General features: G+C 40.6%; 1 protein-coding gene across 29 annotated transcripts in view; it reads right to left on the bottom strand.

Annotated features, from left to right (window-relative positions):
* The window catches only part of RIMS2 (regulating synaptic membrane exocytosis 2), a 348435-nt gene that overhangs the window by 29828 nt on the left and 294585 nt on the right, over window positions 1-24022 (bottom strand). For 15 of the 29 annotated variants that reach the window (XM_083748886.1, XM_083748889.1, XM_083748888.1 and 12 more), the window contains 2 exons: window positions 21056-21228; window positions 8799-9040 (listed from right to left, as the gene is read on the bottom strand). The exons of 9 other annotated variants lie outside the window; for them this stretch is intronic. In XM_083748886.1, the coding sequence (XP_083605012.1) occupies window positions 8799-9040; window positions 21056-21228 (415 nt within the window). Of the gene's footprint in view, window positions 1-8798; window positions 9041-18861; window positions 19108-21055; window positions 21229-24022 lie in introns of all 29 variants that reach the window. 5 more of the 29 variants (XM_083748880.1, XM_083748891.1, XM_083748893.1 and 2 more) reach the window with 1 other exon arrangement.

Consider the following 24022-nt stretch of genomic DNA (forward strand, 5'->3'; position numbering starts at 1 on the left):
ACCTTGCCAGTGCAAAAGCAGGAGGAGATTAGGAGAAGGGTGGACAGCAGCTCAAAAGGCTACGGTTCACCTCCATCCATCAATGAAAGTTGCTCCCTAGGAGCTCTCCATGGTGCTTTGACAGCTGCTCTCCTTTGCCCTCCTTGCAGGGGGGGAGGGGGGCGTGAACAAATAGGAACAAAGGAAAGCTAGAGAAGGGTAACAAACAGCATGCAACTTTTCTAGAAATAACTGTGCCATACTCTACAACATTTGAGAAGTGAAAATAGGAGCATCCATGTAATACTTCATACTAAGAATTATCGCTCAGTATTGCTGAAGACTTTACTGCACCCACTTTATGCTGTATTCCTTTACAATAACCAACAGATCAAAGGTCATGTATCCGGACATGAGAATATAAAGATATAGTTGTACCTTGGTTCTCGAACAGAATGCATTCCGGGAGTCTGTTCAACTCCCAGAACCGTTCAAAAACCAAGGCGCAGCTTCCGATTGGCTGCAGGAGCGTCCTGCAGCCAAACAGAAGCCACAGAAGCTGCACCGGACGTTTGGCTTACAAAAATCATTCAAAAAATGGAACACTCCAGTTTTCAATTGTTTGGGAGCCGAAACATACACGTTCCAAGGCGTTCGGCAACCAAGGTACGACTGTAAACTTCTCACCTGCCTCAGGTTTTATAGTCACAGTGCCTTTTCAACAACTAGCCATTATACAGAATCAGATGCAAATAATCTAACTAATACAGAATTCCAACCAAGATAAAATGATTATAGTTTACAGATATTATGACTTGGGTAGGATAAGCACATCCACAAAAGGTAACAATCAGTCTCCTATAAACCCTATATTCTTAGCTGTGGAAAGCTGCTGGATTTGCCTTGAAGTGGCCAGAACTCCTTTTTGCAAATTCCACCTGATGATAAGGCCATGACCATTCTGGTCCAAGTCAGTGTGACCACCACCCTTCCAAGGATTAAGGGTATATTGTTGAACTATACTCTCTGTGGGGGCTGCCACTGATAATTTATTAGGAGCTTAATCTGCATTCTATTGTTGAAGGGTCTTAGTGAACAGATAGCGCCAGAGGATCTCCAGGTTACCAGGGCATTACCAGGACATACTGATTTGTTGCTGTTGATTTTGATATTAAAAGTGCTAAACAGTTTGGGCACTACATATATTAGAACAGCCTTTTCCTCTTTATATTTCACTACATAAGGAAGTAACACACAGCCTTCTCTAAGAGAATGCTATATTAACGAAATCATCTGTGCGCAAAATCCGTATCACATGTCCAAAGAGAGATGCTATTTATTGCTGGTGCAAAATTACATAATTCCTTTCCCTCTATGAACACCTTTTTTAGACCTAACTCAAAGGCTATTATTTAAGTAGTTTAATTCTTGAAAGTATATGGGGGTGAATTTAATTATATCAGTAGAATGCTGGGTTACAATATGATTTGATTTATTGTCTTCTCTGCATTTTTACTTTTGTGCTGTAACCTATCATGGGCTGTCAGGAAGGTGAGGCCTAAGAATAAAGTATATTAAATAAAATTAAGCTGCAGTCTTTGAGTTGGAGCTGGATGTTCGAGGCAATGTGAAGGAGGTGAACACATTCCAGATCAGATCAATCTTTCAAGGGACACAGACTTCTTTACAAGGAAGAATATTTATCTGTCTTTTCAGTGCCAGCAGCCAGAAGGAATATGATGGAGTAAAGAAATACAACTAACATCAGGAAAGCAAACACTCCCTGTCCAAATACACAAACCAGAAAGATTTTTTTGTTCAAGCACAAAGACTACTATCAACAAAAATGTCAAGCTTCGTAATAGTTTCACTTGAGCATCAAAGAACTTTACAAAGTGTACTATGTTAATGAGATAAATTATTTCAGTTACTGAACAGGAATCTGGAATAAACACTAAGTAATTTTCTCTGAGATGTAAAATTTCCAGAAATTTAATGCCATTGATTAACAAAGGTTAAAATTCAGGTAGAGGGATGTGTGTGGGTTGGGGGGTGGGATTGAAACATGTGCCATTGGCTCAGATGGGAGCAGTACTTTATAACCTGCCCCCTTCATGCCCCCCAAATAATGCAAAAACTGGCTTACCGATGCTCACTTGTTTACTGTAACTTTTATAAGTATCAGGGTGCATACACATCAAGCAATGAAACTTTTTGAAATGTCTAACTCAAGAGGGTTTCCTCACCAAGCTAGGGGGGAAGAACCTGGAATCTGCCTCTACCCACTGCCGTGAGAGATGCTGTGAAGTCCTAGCCTGGCTGGGGAATTTGGAACTTAGGATCTACAAGAATGTCCACATATTGCTTGAGCAGGCCTTTCAGCTACCGACTACCTGTTAGATCCCATTAACCTCCTCCTGTGCTTTGCCATAGGGACGTGGGTGGCGCTGTGGGTTAAACCACAGAGCCTAGGACTTGCCTATCAGAAGGTCGGCGGTTCGAATCCCCGCCACGGGGTGAGCTCCCGTTGCTTGGTCCCTGCTCCAGTTCAAAAGCACGTCAAAGTTCAAGTAGATAAATATGTACCACTCCGGCGGGAAGGTAAATGGCATTTCCGTGCGCTGCCCTGGTTCGCCAGAAATGGCTTAGTCAGGCTGGCCACATGACCCGGAAGCTGTATGCCAGCTCCCTCAGCCAATAAAGCGAAATGAGTGCCACAACCCCAGAGTCGGTCACAACTGGACCTAATGATCAGGGGTCCCTTTACCTTTACCTGTGCTTTGCCATAGTTCTCACAAGGGTAGAGAACACCCTTTAATTTGGTCCAAAGTACCAATCTTATCCTGAGGACACTGGTCTTATGAAGTTCACTGCAGGACTTCTGCCACAGCGCCTACTCTCTTTCTTCTCCTAAGCCTCCTTTCCTTCTTGCTAGTCTTCTTCCTCTTCATTCTTCCTCCTGCTTTGTCTCCTCCTTTCTCCTCTCTGCTCACTTCTTCTATCGGTTGTCTCTATTCATTTCAAATATGGTTTCTGTCTGCTGTACCAACCACTATCCAGGCACCCATCTGCTCCTTATCTTGTGGCTGAATATCTCATAAATTTGCAAGCTCCTGGTTCTCATGTACAAAAGCACTGGTGGGCGTGTCACTCATGAGCTTTCACTATCACTGTGGCTCGGGGAGCAGACAGATCCACCAAGTCCTGTTGCTGTCCAACAATATGCAATACTTACTTTCTTACTCATTAAACCTAAATTTATTTTAGGAACATGAAATATCACTTAGTTCAGCACTTAAAATTGTACATATTTATTACACCTAGAAGTATAAATGCCTTTCTTTTATTACAACAATAATTGCAAATATACTAAATGTTTAGAGACGAATTTGCAAGCTGCTACCCTATGAAATGCTTAAGTATGTGACAGTTTTTGCGAGTTAGGAAAATAGGGGGGGGGGGCTCAATAAATGTTGTTAATAGAAGCCATCAACAGTGTAAGAAGAAAATGGATTAGAAAAAAGTATGTAGATTGTAGTATTATCAGGCATAAATAGAAGACATCCAGAAAGTTCAGGAAATAAATACCTCTATAATGTAATTAAGTAGCAACAATACATTTGGCTATTTGGCTATATTTTATAATATTATATTCAAATGTATTTTATCATTTTAAATAGAAAATGCCACAGTATTCCAAATCATTGGCCCTAATTTATTGGAATTATACCCTTCTGTATACCAGTAAATAATATATTTTTGAAAATAGTACCATAACTCATATTTCTCTAAATACAATCACCATCTGAAAGATCCATAGCTTCCTATTCTGAATGTACACTGTGAGCTTCATTCAGAAAATGGAAGACTTGCATTAACTTTTTGACTCTTTGTTCCTTGGTTTTGTGTGAGCATTCACAAATAGTCATCAGTATATTTCACTTGATGTGGAAGCTAAAGTAATCTGAGGCCAGTAAAAAGCAAGAGCATGTTATATGAAGGCTTTGCCACCATGTTGGAGGAAAAATAACTTGGCAGACTACAAAGGTCCAATCCTGGGACCAAATAGGTTCCGAATTCTGCAACATTTGAAAGTGCATATGCTTTCGACATTTGCAAGTGTTGCTTTGTCAGCAACCTAATCAAGGGTACTAGTAATGATACCATCACTATCTAACAACTATAGAATGCACATAAATGCATTACTGTACTTCTCCATTACTGCTTCTATATATAATGGGTGAGATCCAATCTTACACTAGAGAACATGATGAGACTTCCCTTCCCCCCACTTTGCAGCCCCCCTGCCATGGCCTGCCAATTTGCTACAAAGGAGTCTGAGGCCTTAGAAACAGATGTAGGGTGGGATGGGTGTGAGCCTGTAGGCGGGAGGTGATAAAGGGGAGATCTCATTTGCATAGGTAGAAGCCTGTTGTGCAAGTGGTGACCATCTGGTGTCACCCAGTGCAGATAATCAACACTGTGCAAGTGGACTTCCACTCGGGGCAATAGGACTTCTCTTTCCTCTTCTCCTCCCCCACCCACCTGTTAACGTGGCCCATGAAAATTGGGGGTGGTTAGGATTGGGCTGGCTGACCAGATCAATTTCCCCGACCAAATCTATAATGAGGTGTGTCAGCAACACTGGAAAAAAACCCTCTGATTTCCAGATGTAACATACAGTCAAGGCATGACTTTAAGGCTAATGATGCAGCAGCTCTGCTGAATTCAAGCGGTCTGGCCAGTGTCTGGACCACTTGAAACCTCTATGTCTTCTGTCTTCAGTTCCACAGAAGAAAGGCAATACATAAATGTAATAATGCATTTTGACAAAGTAAACAAGAAGCAGAGAAATATTATAGCTCGACTGGCACAGAGACATTATTTGGAACCCACACAACTTCCGAAAAACATTTCTGTCATATTTAAAAGAGATGTTGCAGTAGTTGAATTAGCGTGTGCAGTCCTGTGCTCTGTCACATCTATGTATATGAACACTTTGGTTGGTATGTATGAAAAGGTACATTATGGAAACATCTCAAAGCATTAGATTATACTGACGCTGAAGGAGCGTTGTACTGATGTCACAAGCATGCATTTCACAAGGCAAATATTTAGAATTTGAGTATTTCTCTAATGTGGCATAACATGTTTTTGGAGTAATTATTGTTCGTTTACCCTTTGTTGCTTTTCAGCTCAGTATGTAATAGCACTGGTTAGCAGTAATATTTATAAATAAAAATGTACTTCCTATTACTTGCTTTATTCTTTTAGGGGACATCTCTTCCAACTGCTAGGTAAAGATACTCTATCCGACTTCTGTTGACTTTTACAAAAACCTAGCAACATTACCGTAATTTCCATTTCTGTTAATATAAAGAGTGACTAGTTGTTCTTTATTCCTGTTTTCTGCCTATCAAGAAACACATGTACTTCATCTAAGGATAAAGAAAGAGGCCTGGGTAAAAGCTAGTTTTTGTAATTGCAGAGACTGGGAATCAGCCATAATTATGCTTCTTCTTCCCAGAAGGCCTTGGTGTAGCCTACAATGCTCCCCAAACAGCCTCATCCATGTACCTACCTGCTAGTTCCTTTCACATTCTGCCTTAAGACTACAACCAGACGCAAATGCAAGGAATTATTATCCTTTACATATTTTACTCCCCACCTCTGTGTTTTGTTCACCATCTAGCCAGATGAACAGCTCCAAGAAACTCAAAACATTACAAATTATAATTTATCAGTCTATCTATCTATCTATCTATCTATCTATCTATCTATCTATCTATCTCTGTTGGCCTAATAAAGGTATTTTCCTAACCTGGATTTTGGAACTTACAGAACAGGGTCACTTGTTTGTTACTATGGGCCAATTTACCTCAATCTACAGCGTGTAAACACAGCCTTTGTTGACATTATACTGACATGCCATATAATAAGTGCCAAGGGAAAAGAGTAAGGGCAGATAGTAAAAGAAGCTTGCAATTTCCTGGAGCAAATGTGCTAGAGAGCGTAAAGAACTGAGCTTATTCTGTCCCAGTTTGCCCAATCAGCAGGCTATAAAACTTCTATAACTTGGAACATTTGTACAAATAACTTGGAATAAGTTATGGTACCAAGGAGGTAGTGTCAGTTGCACAACTTGGAAGTACAAAAAACAACAACCAATTATTGGAAAATATTTATGTATTATTTATATGCCCTTCTAATGTTGTGTATATTGTAATATACATAACACATATTGTAAGCATAAATTTAAAAAACTGCAATGTAACTTTACAGTGATAAATAGGAGGAAAAAAATACATCTACATAAGATATCAGCTACTGCATGCTAGTTATACAAAATTTACTTCTGGAACATATCTGCCAGAGTCAAATGATTTCATTAAGGAGCTTTCCCCTACAACATTATACATTTATTTTAACCATTAGAGCATTAAGGTAACAAGATGCTCATTGCATGGCCTGCTTAATATAAATGTTATTTATTTTAGTGTCTGGCAACATTTTCTCCAAAATCATAGACATTTGGGGATGGTATAATGATACAAAATTAAAATTTACATCATATTTATTATGCTTTATCATGTTGGTCATCCCACTGAATCCAATGCTGGTTATAATTAAATATTAAATACTATGCAAAGTGCATATCATTCAGTATATGGCACTCCATTCCTTTACTTTTCATTAAATATCCTTCCTGACAAAAAAAACTTAACAATGAAGTTCTACCCAGTAAACTAGTAATTAATATTCTGCAACTTTGTGTGCATACCAGCCCAACAACTGACTTGGAACATGAAAAAAAACCTCACACCATTTTCTTTAAAACAAAATGAGTTTTTTGGATATATGTTTGAAAGGTACATTGTGGGGAACTGTAACCCATAAGGTCATTCTGCGAAGAAACTGCAGTGTTCTTCTGTAATCAGTTATGTTTGCAGAGATTCAAAGGCAAATCTTAAAGGAAGAGTTGTCATTGTATTGAGGGATGCAAAATTGTATAGCCTGTATGAATCCCACTACCTTTTTACATGCCAACTTGACCAAAGAGCTGAAGAGTCACAGTCTTTGGGCTTGTTCACATTGGAGTTTAATACAGAGTTTAATACTGAAGTAGCTTGTGCCCCTATTTTATTGTCTTTTTATATTTTATTGCAGTACCCACACAAGACCCTTCTCATCCAAGTGCCAGGTTGCACCCCCCCCCCCCGCTAAATAAATATCTTCCCAATAATCTGATAAGGGAAGAAAATTCAATATAAAACCTCATGTTACCCAACTGTAGCATGCACTATTTATAAAATGAGCATTTTAATTCACCTGTTTAGCAATCTACATGTGGGAGACATGAAGATCTTAGGGCAGCATTAATTATAGTATGACTCTTTACAGATATGTACTGCTATCTAACTCCATCTTGTGTATTTTGATATGACTTCACATAACCAGGAGAAATGGCTAGACAGTATGATACCTGTAGAAGCAAGTTAGCATTGCTGAAAATTAATCAGAACTCAGCAGAACTTATTTAACAGTCCAAGTAACACTGCCCTCTAGAGACCTTGTCTGTCTAAAATATTCCTTACAATTACACTGCTAATTTAATCTTAAACGACTCATATTCACCTGATCTATCTAAAGATGATGCTACAACACTTGCTTTCGCACCATACTTTAAAACTACATAGCCTTAAAAACCCGGGTGGCTCTCTTAATGCTAGGTGACATGCACTATTAAGTACTCTAGTGTTCTTGAAGACATGCTAACTTTTTCTATGGAGTCCAGAAATACAAATTATACACACACACATAAATACACATTCACAAGCAACATGATTTGCTTGTGCAATAAATTCAATGTAAGGTAATAGGGCTCGCTGTATTAGCTATACACCAATGTTGTTTTTTTCAATCTCCAAATGTTGATTAGACCGGAATATAACCTGGGCATATCTAAAAGCAGGATGAATACCTCATTATAGATTTGTTTTTTTGTTAAAAGTACTTATAAATCCGCCCTTCAACTGAAGGACTGAGGGCAGAATTATACACAGTCTAAACCAAACATTAAACAAAAAATGGAAACAGTGTAAAATAAAATATAGATATGCACTTTCAGTTGCCTGCTTTGCACTTCTGTCTAAAAGTAGACTATTTAAGTATTTAAAAATGTTCCCCCTCTTCTCTAGAACACTCAGAAGTTGGAATTTATATATAGCACCTAACAATCTGGTGGCACCAAATAAATGCTGAACAGCAGATCTAACTTTAACCTGTAACCAGTTACGGTGATTTACTGCAATTATAAGTACATTTTGAAGCTGAAAAGAAATAAAAAGTAACAAGAAGTAGAGTCGTAATTTAGTGTGCCTAAAATACAATGGACAACCTTGAAGATGATAAATACTATCCCACAGCAAAAGAAATGCAGAACACAGTCATAAGACACATTTAAGAGAGGGGACAAGGGGAGAGGCAAAGAAAATGCACCGGCAGCATTTCAGCTGTCTTTCACGAACCATTAGTAACAATTCCCAGAATATAAACCCAGCAAGTCAGGATGCTTCCTGAAAGAGAAAAAAAGATTACTGCATTCAGTGCGGTCCAGTGAGCAGACAAATACGATCCACAGTAGTCCGGTCTGAATGAGGTTCTGGTTAAATAAAATGGCTTGACAAAACACTGAAAGATAATAAGTTTAAACTTGCTCAGACTTTTCCACCTAGAAATTAGTTGATAATAATAATGCAGTTTATGTCTCATGAGTAACAACACCACAATTGGGGGAGGTGGGGGAATCTTGTTCCTACCAGTTTGGCTGAGCTGGGAGGTACTCCTGCTTTTCCGCGAAAGGCCCACGATTGCAACCATCTTTGCACCAATGCTGGAGCGCCGCTTTTTGCCACCTGTCCCCACAGTGCCCACTGCTGTGTCAGATTGGCTGCCATCATTCTTCTCTAGTGTGTACATCTCCCCGCTGATGCTGGTGCTCTTAGTTATGTTCTGTCCTGAAGCGCCCATCTGTCTGCTTTGCATTTTGGATGTAAAGACACTGTCAGCCGGTGGATGGATAAACAATGCAGTAAACAAAACAAAAAGAAAGAAAGTAAAAGGGAAAAAACAGAAAAGGAAGGTTTCAGATGGAAAGCATAGGGAGGCTATAGGGACAAAGCAACTAACAGAGCGCCTATACATGTCTACTCAGAAGTACTGTATTTAATCGAATGTAATATACACCTTTTTTGGCCCAATTATGTTGTGAAAATCAGGGTACAAATTAGATTTGATGCCACCAGCAAATACTTTTTTGGTTTAAAGGGTCTGAAAATAGAGGTACGCGTTAGATTTGATGGCACATTAGGTTCGTGTAAATACAGTAAGATCCACTGTGTTCAGGGGGACTTACTCCCAGGTATATGAGTTGAGTCTAATTCACGCAGAAGGTAGTTAGCTTTGATTAGCAGGAGAAAAGGAACACTTTCAGTTTCATGCTATTGTTAGTACTTGATTGTACTTGTCTTTCTCTGTAAATCTTACTGAAAGTATTGGCTCGCTGACATTATTATAGCATTTTGTTTACACACAGTTTGTCAAACTGTAAAGACACTTTTCTGCTACACAATAAAATCTGAGAATTATACAGTACATGTTATTATATTTTTATTCCAGAATTTAATGTTGATTTTTTAAATTAAAAATAAGTGCTGATCCACTGATTATATATTTTCATTTGTACAATCTACTACTAAACAAGATTCCACATATTAAGAAACATACTGTTTAGGCAGGAGGAGTGAAACAAAACACGGGCCCTTTCTCAGCCAAAATGTTTAAGCTTCACAGAACCATTTTAGGGTTTGCACCAAATTATTGCCCGAAGATGCAATTTCTTATTATTGAAAGACTTGCTTTATTCTGATATTATATTTGAGTGTTACTGTATTATAATTATACCAGGCAAGTATGTGTGTTTGCCATATCAGCTACCCATAGTTCCATACTTTTCCAGAAATGTTTTGAATGTAACATCAAGCACTGGGGAGAAGCCTCCCCTCCCATCCATCAGTAGCCTTAAACCAATCAGCACAATCTTCCTCCTTGGTTCAGAAATCAAATTTAGCAATATAGAAATACAGAATATGAGCTCTGAATGTGAAAGTGGGTGGAAAGGTGACTTTATGTGGACCATTCATGAAGTTCAACACGTTCAACATCTTTATTTTCTTGGAATGGTGCCACACACAACACATGCACACGTGTGAACAAGAAGCTTCCTTAAACAGGATGGAAGCCCACACGTATACATGAATCCCCATACTTATCTAACTCTGGTAGACTAGATGGTACCTGAAACTGGGAAAATGCCAACTTCACTATGGCTCCATTCCCAAAGAAATGCACTCAGAGTGTGAACACAGCAGCTTCTCAACCCACAACTCTCAACATCAACTCACTGTGCCATATGCAAATTCCCTAGTTATCTATTGCACAATATAATGGTGCATCAACAGGACAATATTCCTGTGCCGGTTATCAGAGGATGGTTTCAAAGCAAACACCACTGTTTTGGGGCAGAAACATATTCAGTGGAACACTTTGACATACCTTAGGTAGGATTAGAAGGAGTCAGAGAACAGCTTCTGCCACCCAGGTAGAATCCTGAACCAGGAACGTTACCCACAGTAAAGCAGTGGCTAAGTTCAAGGCCAGGGAACTAAATCATACTTATATACCACACTTTTCTCTTGGGTTTTAAGTAAGAAGTATCATGCTTCTGTGGAAAGCTGCATTGAGAAATTCATGTAAGTTGGTTTTTGTTCTTGCTATGCTTTGTTTAGTGGGGTGAACTGTGGTGCTGAGCAGAGCTCTGGGCATCTATGGTGCATGTATACCAGCTGACATATGTATGTCCTTAACAGGCCGGTGCCAACCAGTGCACATGCACAGACCACAAAATCCACTCCATTTGGTGCTGCTACCAGGAAATACCCCCACTCCCTGCTGCTCCAGGAAGATGTGAACTCGCCGGCAGCACTGACACTGCCCTCACGCTAACATCAGCACCTTGCGGCAGTGCTGGCATCTCCACACCATACTCAATTGTACACACCTCCATCTTCCTTTTCTCTGAACTGCAAAGCCCCAAATGTTTTAACCTTTCCTCAGAAGGAAGTTGCTCCACCCCCTTGATCGTTTCGGTAGCCCTTTTCTGAACCTTTTCCAGTACTACACTAGCCTTTTTGAGGTGTGGTGACCAGAACTGTACTCCTCATAAGTGTATTTCTCCATCTTCAAGAAAAACAGGGAATGCATATATTAATGCACTGATGTACTCTGGTGGTTTCTAGGGAAAGAACGAATGATTTTTAGTTGCTATGGAAATAAATTTTAATCTGCGTTATGACTCATCAAATGAACAGACCTCTGAAGATTTCTTAATAGAGGTTTTCACACAAGCCCTATCTCCTAGTCAGAGAAGCATTTCTTTCATTGATTAGTCAAACAATGTGAATGATAACAGCATGTTCAGAACAATTATACAGCAGAAGCTACTTTTCCACCCAGTATACTATATGTGTTTTCATTGGCCTATTGGTATCAAAAGAAATGGACAGTGTCAGTTTTTAAACTATAACAATCCTAAAGTCCTCCCTTGGATAAAAACCGATCAGATTAATAGGCTTTATTTCTCATGGAGGTGATAAACCTGTGTCTGACCTGAACAAAGACTGTAGTTATGGATTCATATGATTGAATAGTCTTACATATAAAATATTTTCTCCTTCAAAGACAACTTAATGCCTGGGAGAAAAGTTCTAGTCTAGCCTCTCCCCTGACACATTTATATTGTATGTGCAGGGAATGTTTCTATATGCATGTGAGTCCCATCTGCAATCTATATAATATTCTGCTCTGATGTAGTTAGAAACCAGGAAGCTGTCATATACTGATTGGGACCATTGGTCCATCAAGCTCAGTAATGTAGTGTTCTAGCTCAGCCACCAGGTGTGGGAGACTTTAGGCTTATGAGAGCTACTTTGCTTTTCACTAAAACCCCAGAGGGCCACCAATCAGAGCCAGTCAAAATACTAGCCTGAGGACAGGGGCAGACACATCCTCAGAATTAAGGAATAGTGTGCCTCTGAACCAGGAATTAGTGTTAAGTATTGAAAATAAGATCACAGTCCAGTCACAGAAATATCCAGTCCTGGTTTTTACCCCTAACCTTGCTTCTTTTCAGCAGTCTTAGTTTGGATGAAGAGGGGGTTCTGTTGTTGTGTTTATTATAAAAATAACTGAGCTACTGCAAACCAGAGATCTACCTAACTAGCTCCTACCAGACCTTGGTCTGCACTGACTGGCAGCGGGGTTCTCTTCAGAGATTCAGGGCACTTCCAGACAGGGGCTTCATAGGAACATAAGAAGAGCCTGCTGCATCAGGCCAATGGCCCATCCAGTTCAGCATCCTGTTCTCACAGTGGCCTATTCTTCATACTGCAAATGCGTCTTTCAAATGTTGTTGGCAACAACTTCGCAACAAGTTGATTTAACTTCTCAGATTTTCTATGGGAAGATAAATTATCCTAATGAAATGGGGCGGAGTGAATACAGTATAGCATTTTGACAGCGGTGTTGTCAAAAAAGGCCTTACATGAGTAAACAACACAGATCCCACAAGAAACACCCTCCGTTTCAAATACCTGCTGAGGACTGAACCAGGGGCTCTCTGCCTGCAAAGCCTGGCTTAGTAGAACGTTTGAGAAATCCTGGCTCAAAATAATGCTATTATTACCTGGAAAATACATTTCCTCATCTTAGAAATGTAGTTTGGATTCCATTGTGTTATACATTTATGCAAACCAGGGCCTGGTTCATGCAAAACGCTAAGCCAAACCATGACTTAGTGTGAACAGGCAACCATTTGGGCTGCTGCATGAGAGATTGTGACCACTTTGCTCCTCCTCTGGTCATTCTGCTGCTGTGCTGCACTGAGCTAAGCCATGGTTTGGCTTAGTGTGCCATCTGAACCACAGCTCATAGTTTAGTTCTGTCCAAGCAAACCGCAAGCTGCAACCATGGTTTGTCCTACAGTTTACAGCTTGTGGATTGTCTGGGAGAGTTAAACCATGAGCCCTGGTTTGGACCACATACTAACCCAAGCCATGGGTTAACTTAGTGCAGAACAACCAGGGAGGAGCAAAGCAAGTGTGACCACTTCTCCTGGAACCTATATAATTGCTCATTCCTCTGTGTTTAGCTGGCATTGTGTCAGATAGGGACTAGAATTTATAATCAGAATTAGGTAATAACAACCTTAACGCAAACAAGGATCAAAAGTTTTGAGACCTTAAAATCACGCCTAACATAGGTGACATCTAACCTAATCAGTTAGTATTCAGAAGTGCTACCATGGTTATTTAGCTATAGCCCTACTGCACTTACAGCCTGATAATCAGGGAGCTTCCTCCCAGATAAAGGCCAGGTCTCAAATTAAACTGAAAATAAAGTCTCAGTTAAATCTGAAAATACCAAGTAAATGACCTGAGAGGCTGAACAACTTATCAGGCAGTAAATCATTCAAGCCATAAAGTGAGCAGTCTTTCTGGCTCAGCTTGTCAAATAAACATCCACATTTTTAATGGAGTGTCAATGACAATGTTGCTGCCATTAATTAGCCTTTTACAGGCAGAACTACTCTGCAAAACAAAAAATGAAACAAAAAGCCACCCATGCTTTAGAAGAGTGACTAAAATTATGTGCTTAGGGATATGTAATTGAGTTAGATAACTTTAATCATGAGTTCAACTCCAATTGAATTTATGTTCACCCCTAAGTGATTTTCTGAATCAGGAGAAAGAAGAATACAACCCTGCTTAAAGCTAGTAATAAATATTAAAATCAAGAAATGGAAGTAAGGCATTCAGCTGTGTTCTAAATCCAACATGACCCTGAAAGCAAACTGCAAAAAGGAGAATTTTTAATCATGTCATAAAAATGAGATAAATAATATAGAAAAAACTATTTTCACAGTGTTTCATATTGGAGGCAATGAATTGTCAAAAATATCCAAGATAAAGAGAAATCATGACACAGCTGTAGGGTAAGAAGAAACATGGTTGACCAGTTTTATTCAATAAATTAAAAGCTTGCTGAGGAGAAGATTTCTCTAATTAGCAACCACACCAGAAGTTAAGGAACATCTAATATAAATTCTGTTATGGAGAAGCAGAGTGATAATGAGTATGGAAATAACATTACAGGATGGCTAGATTTTATAATACCCAGGAATACCTTGGGTGAGCTAAATTAAGATACAACACTACAAATTAAACTATACTTGATTTTTCCTATACAAATAAAGTAATTGCCAATTAACATAGCCCTAGAATGATTTTGTATTATTTTTCATAATGTTAACATGTAGGATTTTAATTGGGGGGAGGCGGAATCATGGAAGAAAACTGGTATGCATTATACTGATTTTTAAAGGTAAAGGTAAAGGTACCCCTGCCCGTACGGGCCAGTCTTGCCAGACTCTAGGGTTGTGCACTCATCTCACTCTATAGGCCGGGAGCCAGCGCTGTCCGCAGACGCTTCCGGGTCACGTGGCCAGCGTAACAAGCTGCATCTGGCGAGCCAGCGCAGCACACGGAACGCCGTTTACCTTCCCGCTAGTAAGTGGTCCCTATTTATCTACTTGCACCCGAGGGTGCTTTTGAACTGCTAGGTTGGCAGGCGCTGGGGCCGAGCAACGGGAGCGCACCCCGCCGTGGGGATTTGAACTGCCGACCTTTCGGCCGGCAAGTCCTAGGCGCTGAGGCTTTAACCCACAGCACCACCCGCATCCCTAATACTGATTTTTAGGAGTGTGCAATTGCCATCATTCTTTGTTTTTGGATTTAAAATATATATACACTTCAGCCATTGCAATTTTAAGCAAGTACAGGGTGAGAATGCCTCCTTAACCATATCTATTTTCAATTAAAGGTCCTCCACCACCCTAATCAGTTTTTACACCTGCAGAGGAAAGGATGTACAATGTCCTTTCTCAGTGTGCTGAGAGATGGGAAAGCCCCAACCCCCTCATGGAACATGTAGCTTTGCCCTTCACTTTATACATAAACCACAAACAACTGGGCCTAGCTATATGCAAACATGTGTACAGAGTCTGTCACTACCAAGACAGAAAGAGCTTTGGGAGGCCAGAATTTGGCAGTGCATTTCTTACCTGCCATTTCTGTACTCCAAATCACTCTCTCAAACTACTTCTTCCCACTTTTTGAAACCTGCGGGAGGAAAAGCAGCTCAGGAGGGATGATCTGGAGCAGAGAAGCAGCAGGATAGGAAACGGTTGAAGCATTTTATAAGCCCTGCTGGGACAAGAGGTAGTTTAATATCCCTTCTGACTCAACTCTTGCTAGAAGGTATTTGATATAGAGCAGGGGTAGGGGGGAAGCTGCAGTTTCCCAGATGTTGCTGAATGACAACTCATATCATCCCTGATCACTGGTGATGCTGGCTGGGGTTGATGGAGTCCAACAACCTTTGGAAGGCCACATATTCCTTATTCAGTATTATAGAAAAGGTACAAAAGCCAATGGCTTTCTTCACCCTGATCCTTGAGTTATCTCAGATCTTCCATATCTGTTATGTTGGACTGGTGCTCTTCTTTCTAGACTCAAACCTAGTGTCTAAGCTCACAACTCCTTCTCTCTACTTTTTTGAAACTCTCCTATTTCTTTTCTCCCCTCTCACGCAGCATCCACTGTCCCTAAGGCTCCAGTTTATCAGCAGTTTCTGAATCCAATGCTACAGCTTCCTCTTCTAGCTATGTCCGCAGTCTGCTGTCATGTTCAGATGAGTGACAGCAGCTGTGACTAAACAACCTAGATTCTTCTTTGGTGCAGCAGGGGGATAGGAGCAGTGGCAGTAGTGGCACAACACACAGGTTCTCCTTTCTGCCATTTCTGTTTTTCAATTTTACCCTTTTAAAAAATGGCATTAGATCTCTATTATTTGTGTTTAATGCATAAAGGTAAAGGTAAAGGGACCCGTGACCATTAGGTCCAGTCGTGGCCGACTCTAGGGTTGCGGCGCTCATCTCGCTTTATTGACCGAGGGAGCCGGCGTACAGCTTCCAGGTCATGTGGCCAGTATGACTAAGCCACTTCTGGTGAACCAGAGCAGCACACGGAAACGCTGTTTACCTTCCCGCCAGAGCGGTACCTATTTATCTACTTGCACTTTGATGTGCTTTCGAACTGCTAGGTTGGCAGGAGCAGGGACCGAGCAACGGGAGCTCACCCTGTCACGGAGATTCGAACCGCCGACCTTCTGATTAGCAAGTCCTAGGCTCTGTGGTTTAACCCACAGAGCCACCCGCGTCCCCTATTTACTGTATAGTTATCCCCTAACTTTAGGGAGTTTTTAATAGAAACTTTGTGAAGAATTGGACCTATGAAATATTTTATGTATGTAAATTATTTTCAAAAGGTACTTGTCAGGCAGACAATGGTTCACATGTCATGGCAAGCCAAACCATAACCTTGCCAGGACCACACAAACATTTGAGAGGAGGCTGTAGGCATTTTACTCCTCCCCAGTCTTTGTACCCCTATGTCTTTGTACTAAGCTAAGCCATGCCAAGTTTTGGCTAAGCTTGTCATTGCCAGAATCCAGGCTTCTCACTAACCTGAGCCCAGGTTTGGAAGACACACTAAAACCTTGCTTAGCTCAGCATGGCGTGGGAGTAAAAAAAATATTCTGAATCAAGGAAAATGTCAGTTATAAAATGCTTGTGACGGCAAAGTAGAAGAACACAGATAAGAATAAAGAGATGACAGTGGGATGTAAAGATGTCTAATTTAATGGAATAATTATGACTTAGAAACAAAAAATAATCAGCGTAGGAAGCAGAATTCCTAAAGCATAAATGCTACGAATTACTTTGCTGCCACGACTTGACTCATTGAAGTGTTCATTGAAGAAACAGCACAAACACTCTAAATAGGTGAAAAGGCTTCTCTAACCCGAAGGCTGATTTTCATTTTAGCTTAAGATAAAATCTAACTTTTTTGAAAAAACAAAAAGAAAACTTGCTTTGTTCTTATGATGATTCCCTGCCCATGGCTGCAGTCTCTTCACTAGTCTCAGTGGCAGGGGGAAATCAGGGCTTGGGGCTTTTCGATTTCAGAAAGGCCTTGTACATTTCCCCATAATTTGAGCTCTGGATCAAACCCTAGCTTTCACTCCCTGTTTGCAGAGCAAGTGCAAGAGTGGTTTAACAGTTCAGGCAAAATGACACACTGATATGCCTCAAACCAAGAAGGTGGGGGGTTGGATACTGCCACATGCTAAGGATGGGAAAGCAGGGCCTCTTCCACTCAAATTTCAAATCTCTTGAGGAGGACTCTCCAAGGGAGTCTTTTTGCTGGCTAATGAGGAAAGCACTTCCTATCCATACTAGCCCTGGCTATCCGTAGAAGCCCACTTCACCAATCCTTGAGCCCTGACCCTTACTACCACATCCCTTCCCTTGTAAAAGCAGATGACTGCAGTGATGCAGACAATTAGGGAGGGAGGGAGTCCCCCCTCCTGCCTTCCCTGTCCAGTGCCCTGTGCAGTCATTAGCAGCACACTAGAGCAATTGAACCCAGTGGCCCATGGGTGATGTAGTTTTACTGAAGGTTGCTCTATCCGCAATAATGGGGGAGCCATTATCGTTGCTGCCATGCCTATCTGCTTTTACAAGAGGAAGGAAAGGAGCTTGTTTGGGAAGTGGGGAAGGATTTACGTGGCGCTTCTGGGAACAAGGGAGCATAGTGGGGATAGGTGAGGAGGGGGAGAGAACTCCCCTCCAGTTTGTACTTTAAACTCACACCATCAGAAACTATATTGTAAAAATGCAGCACTGTCCACTTGCACACCAAGAAACCACCAACATAATTTAAAAATGAATGATTTCAGTGTACTTCTACAATGTACTCAGAGTTCACATACACTTCTCACTGGGTGATAGTTCTATAAAAATCAATGGGATGTATTATACACAGCAGACTGACATAGAAGTAACTTACAGGAATGAAAAGGAACTTTAAGATCTACACACTTCTGTATCACAAATACGATTACTATACAGATGAGCAAGATCAATAGTTCCCTTCTCTTACATATTAGGCAAAGCACATATTCTTTTGCAGTGATGTCACTGGAAAAGAATACTCTAAAGTAGTTAATGTTTGGAACATTAAAAACTTCTGTAACATCCCTGTCCTCAGTACTGTAGTACTAATAATAGTACTCAGCATTTTCTATAGCACATTACTCAAACTAGTTCAAGACTCCGCATGCACCATTCAGTAGTGAATTCTTAAAACAATCAAGTATTATTGTCCCTACTAATGAAATACCAGCCATTATGGAGGGCATTAAAAAGCGCCTGGAAGAGGAACACATTGCACTCATTCATGGTGTTGCTGTGCGTGAAGATCAAACCGCCCATTGTTTAGGGTGAATATATACTGTATTCTGTTGACAGCAGAGTTTAAGAAAGCTCTGGAGTTGGCTGAAAATCACTTGCATGAGTGGCTGATTTGAACCAAGGATGCTGATTTGAACCAAGGATGCTTGATTTGAACCAAGGATGACTAGTTCAGAACTGGTAAGCTATACAGCAAGCTATACGTGGCTATAATTCAGAATTTTGTTTGCAAAAGCAGTCCACTAAACTCAACTATTAAAACATTATGGCTGAAATTAAAAATAATTGCAGGACAAAGGGAGTATAAACAACAAGCTACTGCGAGTGATGGAGGGCAAGCAAGGAATAGGGTCAAGTCATGAGGGAAGCAATGTTACGGGGATCTGTTTTACCTGAGATCATCTTGTGAGTATCGCCTTTGCAAATCCTCTTTATTTTTTGTTTCTGTCCCTTCCTCAGTTTGCTCATCTTGGGTCCCTTCATTCTCTTCTGCTTCTTTGTTCTCCTCCTTATCACAGTTCTCTGTCACCTCTTCCCCTTCCCCTTTTTCATCCTCCTTTTTCTCAAGATCCTGATTCTCCTCCTCTTCCTCAGGGAATATCTCCCCCTCCCCTCCCTCTTTTCTTTCCTCACTTGATCTTCCAAAGTTAACGAAAATTGAGGAAGCATGCAAATAAACAAAAAAGAAGACAGAAGCTTGTTAGGACGAGTGGACAGAAGCGAAACATGCATTCACAAAGGGGCAAAAGAAAATGAATTGACAAATCATACAACAAATGGAATTATGCTACGATGACAAAAAAAAGCATGCTGGTTAATTACTCGGCATAGTCGAGTGCAATAAGCTAAACGAAAATAAATAATACTCAAAATTAGTTCTTTTAAAATTAATATGGGTACTGTAGTTTCCTAACAGTTAACCGTGTGTGCGCATGTGTGTGTATGTGTGTGTATTGCACATATATGTGGACATATACACATGGAAATTCAGCTTGCATTCTGCAAGCATACATGCACCCATTCTGAAAGTCAGTGTAAGTATGAGAAGTAGAAATGAAAGTTTCACAACCCAGCATCCCTTCCGTGCTAGATTCTGCTAAGAGGCAGTCACTTGTTTCTAGTCCACTGCCCCTGGGGTTGCTTGAAGGTTACTGATGGAGTGCTGAGTCAGCTTTCCTGGCTGCTACTGCTAATCTTTCCTTCTCACAAGAGACTGCTTGTTTGTCAGCAGCACACAAGCAACTCATCCTTTGGACTGCCTATGTCTAGCTATTATAACAATGGGCCACTTTACATGTTATAACAGGTCACAGTTTCAAGCCTTGTTCTTGGCTTCCTCTCATGGCTTGTTGAAAAGAGATACAAACCACAAAAACTCATTTGCACATATCACCAGCACAGTAGTTAATTTCCTCCCTGGTCAGCAAAGGAGAAGCAGCGCAGATATAGTTCAAATTTCTGATTACTAGCTAATGGGAAACTGACTTGGCAATTTGGATAACTGTATGAATTGATCATACAGTCAGTTGTTATCGTCAGTCAATCCTTTGCAGAATGGTTAAATATGTGTTATATATACAGGGGTATATATAACACATATTTAAGGGTAGGGGAGAATCATATAAATGGGTGTGATTAATCAAAAGATGCAAAGAGATTTGAAGGGTTATGAAATGCTAAGGCTACTCTAGTCATGAAAAGGAGGATTAAAAATGGCCTCTGTCTTGGCTGTTCTGTGCAATCCTGAAAAAAATCATTTGAAACCCCTCAATCAAAACTTACTCCCTTTTCCCTGTTACTTTTTAAAAAATACATTTTAAAGCACACAAGCCTTCTATGGCAATCCCAACAGTCTCTTTAATTGTGGAGTTGGCCTAAACTACTGACCTATGGTTCATAGCTCCTTAGTTGGTTTGGAGGAATGTGAACACTTGTGATCAGCTGCGCATGTTTGTGTAATCTTCCTTTTTTTCACAGAGGAGGCTATATATCACATTATGCTGTAGGCATGCCATGAACATGCAAACATTTCATGTTTTCTTTACCACATCCATAGTAAGGTCATGTATGTACTAGATCTACAGTAGGTTGTTTCTATAGCTCCATGACATAGACTTATCGAATGCAGCAACTAAGATGTATAAATGAATTTCTAATATCTGTAATGTACAATAGCTGACTTTAAATACTGGCTTGAATTGTCAATAATAGGTTCATTTTCAATCCAGGAAAACACTCCACTGTCGCAGAAAACTAGCATAAGATTTTGAAAAATCTTTTGGGAACTGTGTTACTTGAACCAAGTGGAATCGGTGGAAAGTTGATCTGCAGTTCAAAAATACAACCTTGTAAGTCAGAGCTTTCCAAACTTTTCATGTTCGCGACACACTTTTAGACATGCATCATTTCCCGACACAGCAATTCAGTCTTACTAGCAAACTGGAGGCTAAACTAACCCCTTTCCAGCCCCAGGAGCGAAGGGAGTGTTCGTGCGACACACCTACACACTGCAGTCAACACTCTAATGTGTCACAACACACAGTTTGGAAAGCTCTGTTGGAAGTGGTCAACTTTACAGTTTCTTACCTAATTTTCTTGTTCCCTCTTGGTCTTTCTGACTGTACAGACATATAGCTAGTGCTGCTGAAGCGGGAAGCGCTACTGGTCCTCGATACAGCCGACACGTCGCTTACATCGCTGTCTGAAGACTTGTTAGAAACATTGTCAGAGCCTCGTTGAGGGTCCCGCCCTGGTCGATACTGTAAAAATGAGTATACAGATGAGTGTACAAATTTAGTCTATGTAGCCACAGTCAAACAACTGTTTACAACTTCTCTGTACCAGTACTGTTGCTGCCAGTTTCACAAAGCTCTTACAGAATAGGGAGGATTCTATTTATTCAGCAACTACCGCAATTGCAGAACCTCACACAGAAATTTATTGCATTTTGTTTACTCTAAAAGTTCTAGGAGTGCTTTTCCAAGCGCTCAGAATGGCTTCAATAAAATAAAAAAGCAATTCAAACTAAAACAAGTTGAATGATATAGTAACAGCTAAATGATCCATAGAGCTACTACTTATTATTTTTTACCATAAACAGTTTTAGTCCTTGTGCAGAAACCCTGCAAAACCTGAAATGTGTGGGATATGCACTACAATGAAAAAACAGTTCCAATGCATTTATATATTTAACCCCCTAAATGCAAACAAAATGTCAGTACATGACAAAGGGCCTATGGTGTTTTTAGGTTATTATATACTGTTTCATCAATACTTCCATTTTACAAAAATAAATGTAGCTGTGACAATTCTTTTTATTTTTTTATATTTTTAAAACTTTGTGCACCACAGCATCTGTGTAGCACAGCTTCAAGTTTTATACACTGCTTCTATGTCCATGCTAAATGCATAATCGGCACTCAGTAATTCAGTGTCTTAGGCCACACAACTTCAATATTCTAAGGAAGTGCCATATTCTCAAAAGAGCATAAAGGCAGCTGGGAATATATTTTGCCCACAAACTGATCTCCTTACAGGGTCCATAAAAAACACTGCCAACTTCTTTTTACAGTGAGGTATAAATAAATAGAACCCTGTGCGATGCCAAAATTTGGCACTCTTGTGCTCTGTTCTAAGTCATTGTTGCGGTACCCCGTGCTGCTCTCTTGGCTTGGTGCCCAGTGCGGACGAATCGTTTGCGCTCCCCTAAATCCACCTCTGCATGCGCCCAGGCATAGGTAGAGTATGACGAATTCCAAAAGTACAGTGGTACCTCAGGTTAAGTACTTAATTTGTTCCAGAGGTCCGTACTTAACCTGAAACTGTTCTTAACCTGAAGCACCACTTTAGCTAATGGGGCCTCCCGCTGCTGCCGTGCCGCAGGAGCACGATTTCTGTTCTCATCCTGAAGCAAAGTTCTTAACCTGAAGCACTATTTCTGGGTTAGCACTATTTCTGTGACATTCCTTTCAGTTGCAAACCTTTCTTTCGTTTTCCTTACAGGTGAAGCAACCTTAACCAAAGCTTGATTTACTTTGGTAGGGACACCAGGGGCCAGCTCAAACTGCTTTCGGGGCTACACCCAAACTGTCAGCTGCCAATGAAACAACCCTGCCCAACAGCAAAGAAAAACACAGCTCGACATCTCAAGGGTCACCGCAAGTTCTTTTGCTCCTCAAATAGAGCTTCATAATTTTTTGCCGCATAAAGAATTTGGCTGAAGAATCTACCTTGGCTGCAGATTGTGATGAAGGAGAACAAAACATATCTATAATCCAGGGTTCAGATAACATGCTACCCAAACCTTGGCTGTACCATATAACTGAACTAAAAGGAGCAGGGAGGAGGAACAAACCAGCTGTCATTTCCTCCCTGGGAACCTGCATCTTCATGGTAAGCCACTGTCTGGATGAAGCATTACATGTGAATACAATCTGTGACTGCCATTTTTATTTAAGGGTATAAAACACTGTGTCTGTCAAACACAAATGCACACATGCAGCTTGTTATACCCTCTGTTTCTTGGGTTTCTTCAGCCACCTATTCTTTATGCCAAGTGCTAAAAATTAAGGGTGGAATTCAAAGTAACATTAAGTATCTTGCTACATTGGCTCAAGGAATTCTCATTGTGCAATGGAACACCCCCTCCTCCTCTCCTTGACCTCCCACACTCCCTAAACCGGTTTTAGGGGTTCCTATAACTCTTTGGTGACAGCAGTCACGAAATTAAAAGACGCCTGCTCCTTGGGAGAAAGGCGATGGCAAACCTAGATAACATCTTAAAAAGCAGAGACATCACCTTGCCAACAAAGGTCCGTATTGTTAAAGCCATGGTTTTCCCAGTAGTGATGTATGGAAGTGAGAGCTACACCATAAAGAAGGCTGATCGCCGAATAACTGATGCTTTTGAATTATGGTGCTGGAGGAGACTCTTGAGAGTCCCATGGACTGCGAGAAGATCAAACGCATCCATTCTTAAGGAAATCAGCCCTGAGTGCTCACTGGAAGGACAGATCCTGAAGCTGAGGCTCCAATACTTTGGCCACCTCATGAGAAGAGAAGACTCCCTGGAAAAGACCCTGATGTTGGGAAAGATAGAGGGCACAAAGAGAAGGGGACGACAGAGGACGAGATGGTTGGAGAGTGTTCTCGAAGCTACCAGCATGAGTTTGACCAAACTGCGGGAGGCAGTGGAAGACAGGAGTGCCTGGCATGCTCTGGTCCATGGGGTCACAAAGAGTCGGACACGACTAAACGACTAAACAACAACAATAACTCTTTGGAGCAGAATTAGAGAAGGTGCCGTGTGTGTGCGGAGGTGAGCAGAAGGGGGAAAGTTCAGCTGTCAAGTGGAATTCCTTGCACTGTTGGGATGTGGTAGCTGAATACAGCCCAATGGATAGAAAATAGAAAATAGAGCTAAATAAAGCAACTATATTTAAGGTTGCAACTATATTTAAGGTTGCAATTGCTGGCCATGGGGTGGGATATGTTGCAACTTGATATAGCAGGCTCAAGTTTAAATCCCTACTCTGTAGCAGAGCTCATAGGATT

This window comes from Podarcis gaigeae (assembly GCF_964106915.1).
Source record: "Podarcis gaigeae genome assembly, chromosome: 7".
Classification (NCBI taxonomy): domain Eukaryota; kingdom Metazoa; phylum Chordata; class Lepidosauria; order Squamata; family Lacertidae; genus Podarcis; species Podarcis gaigeae.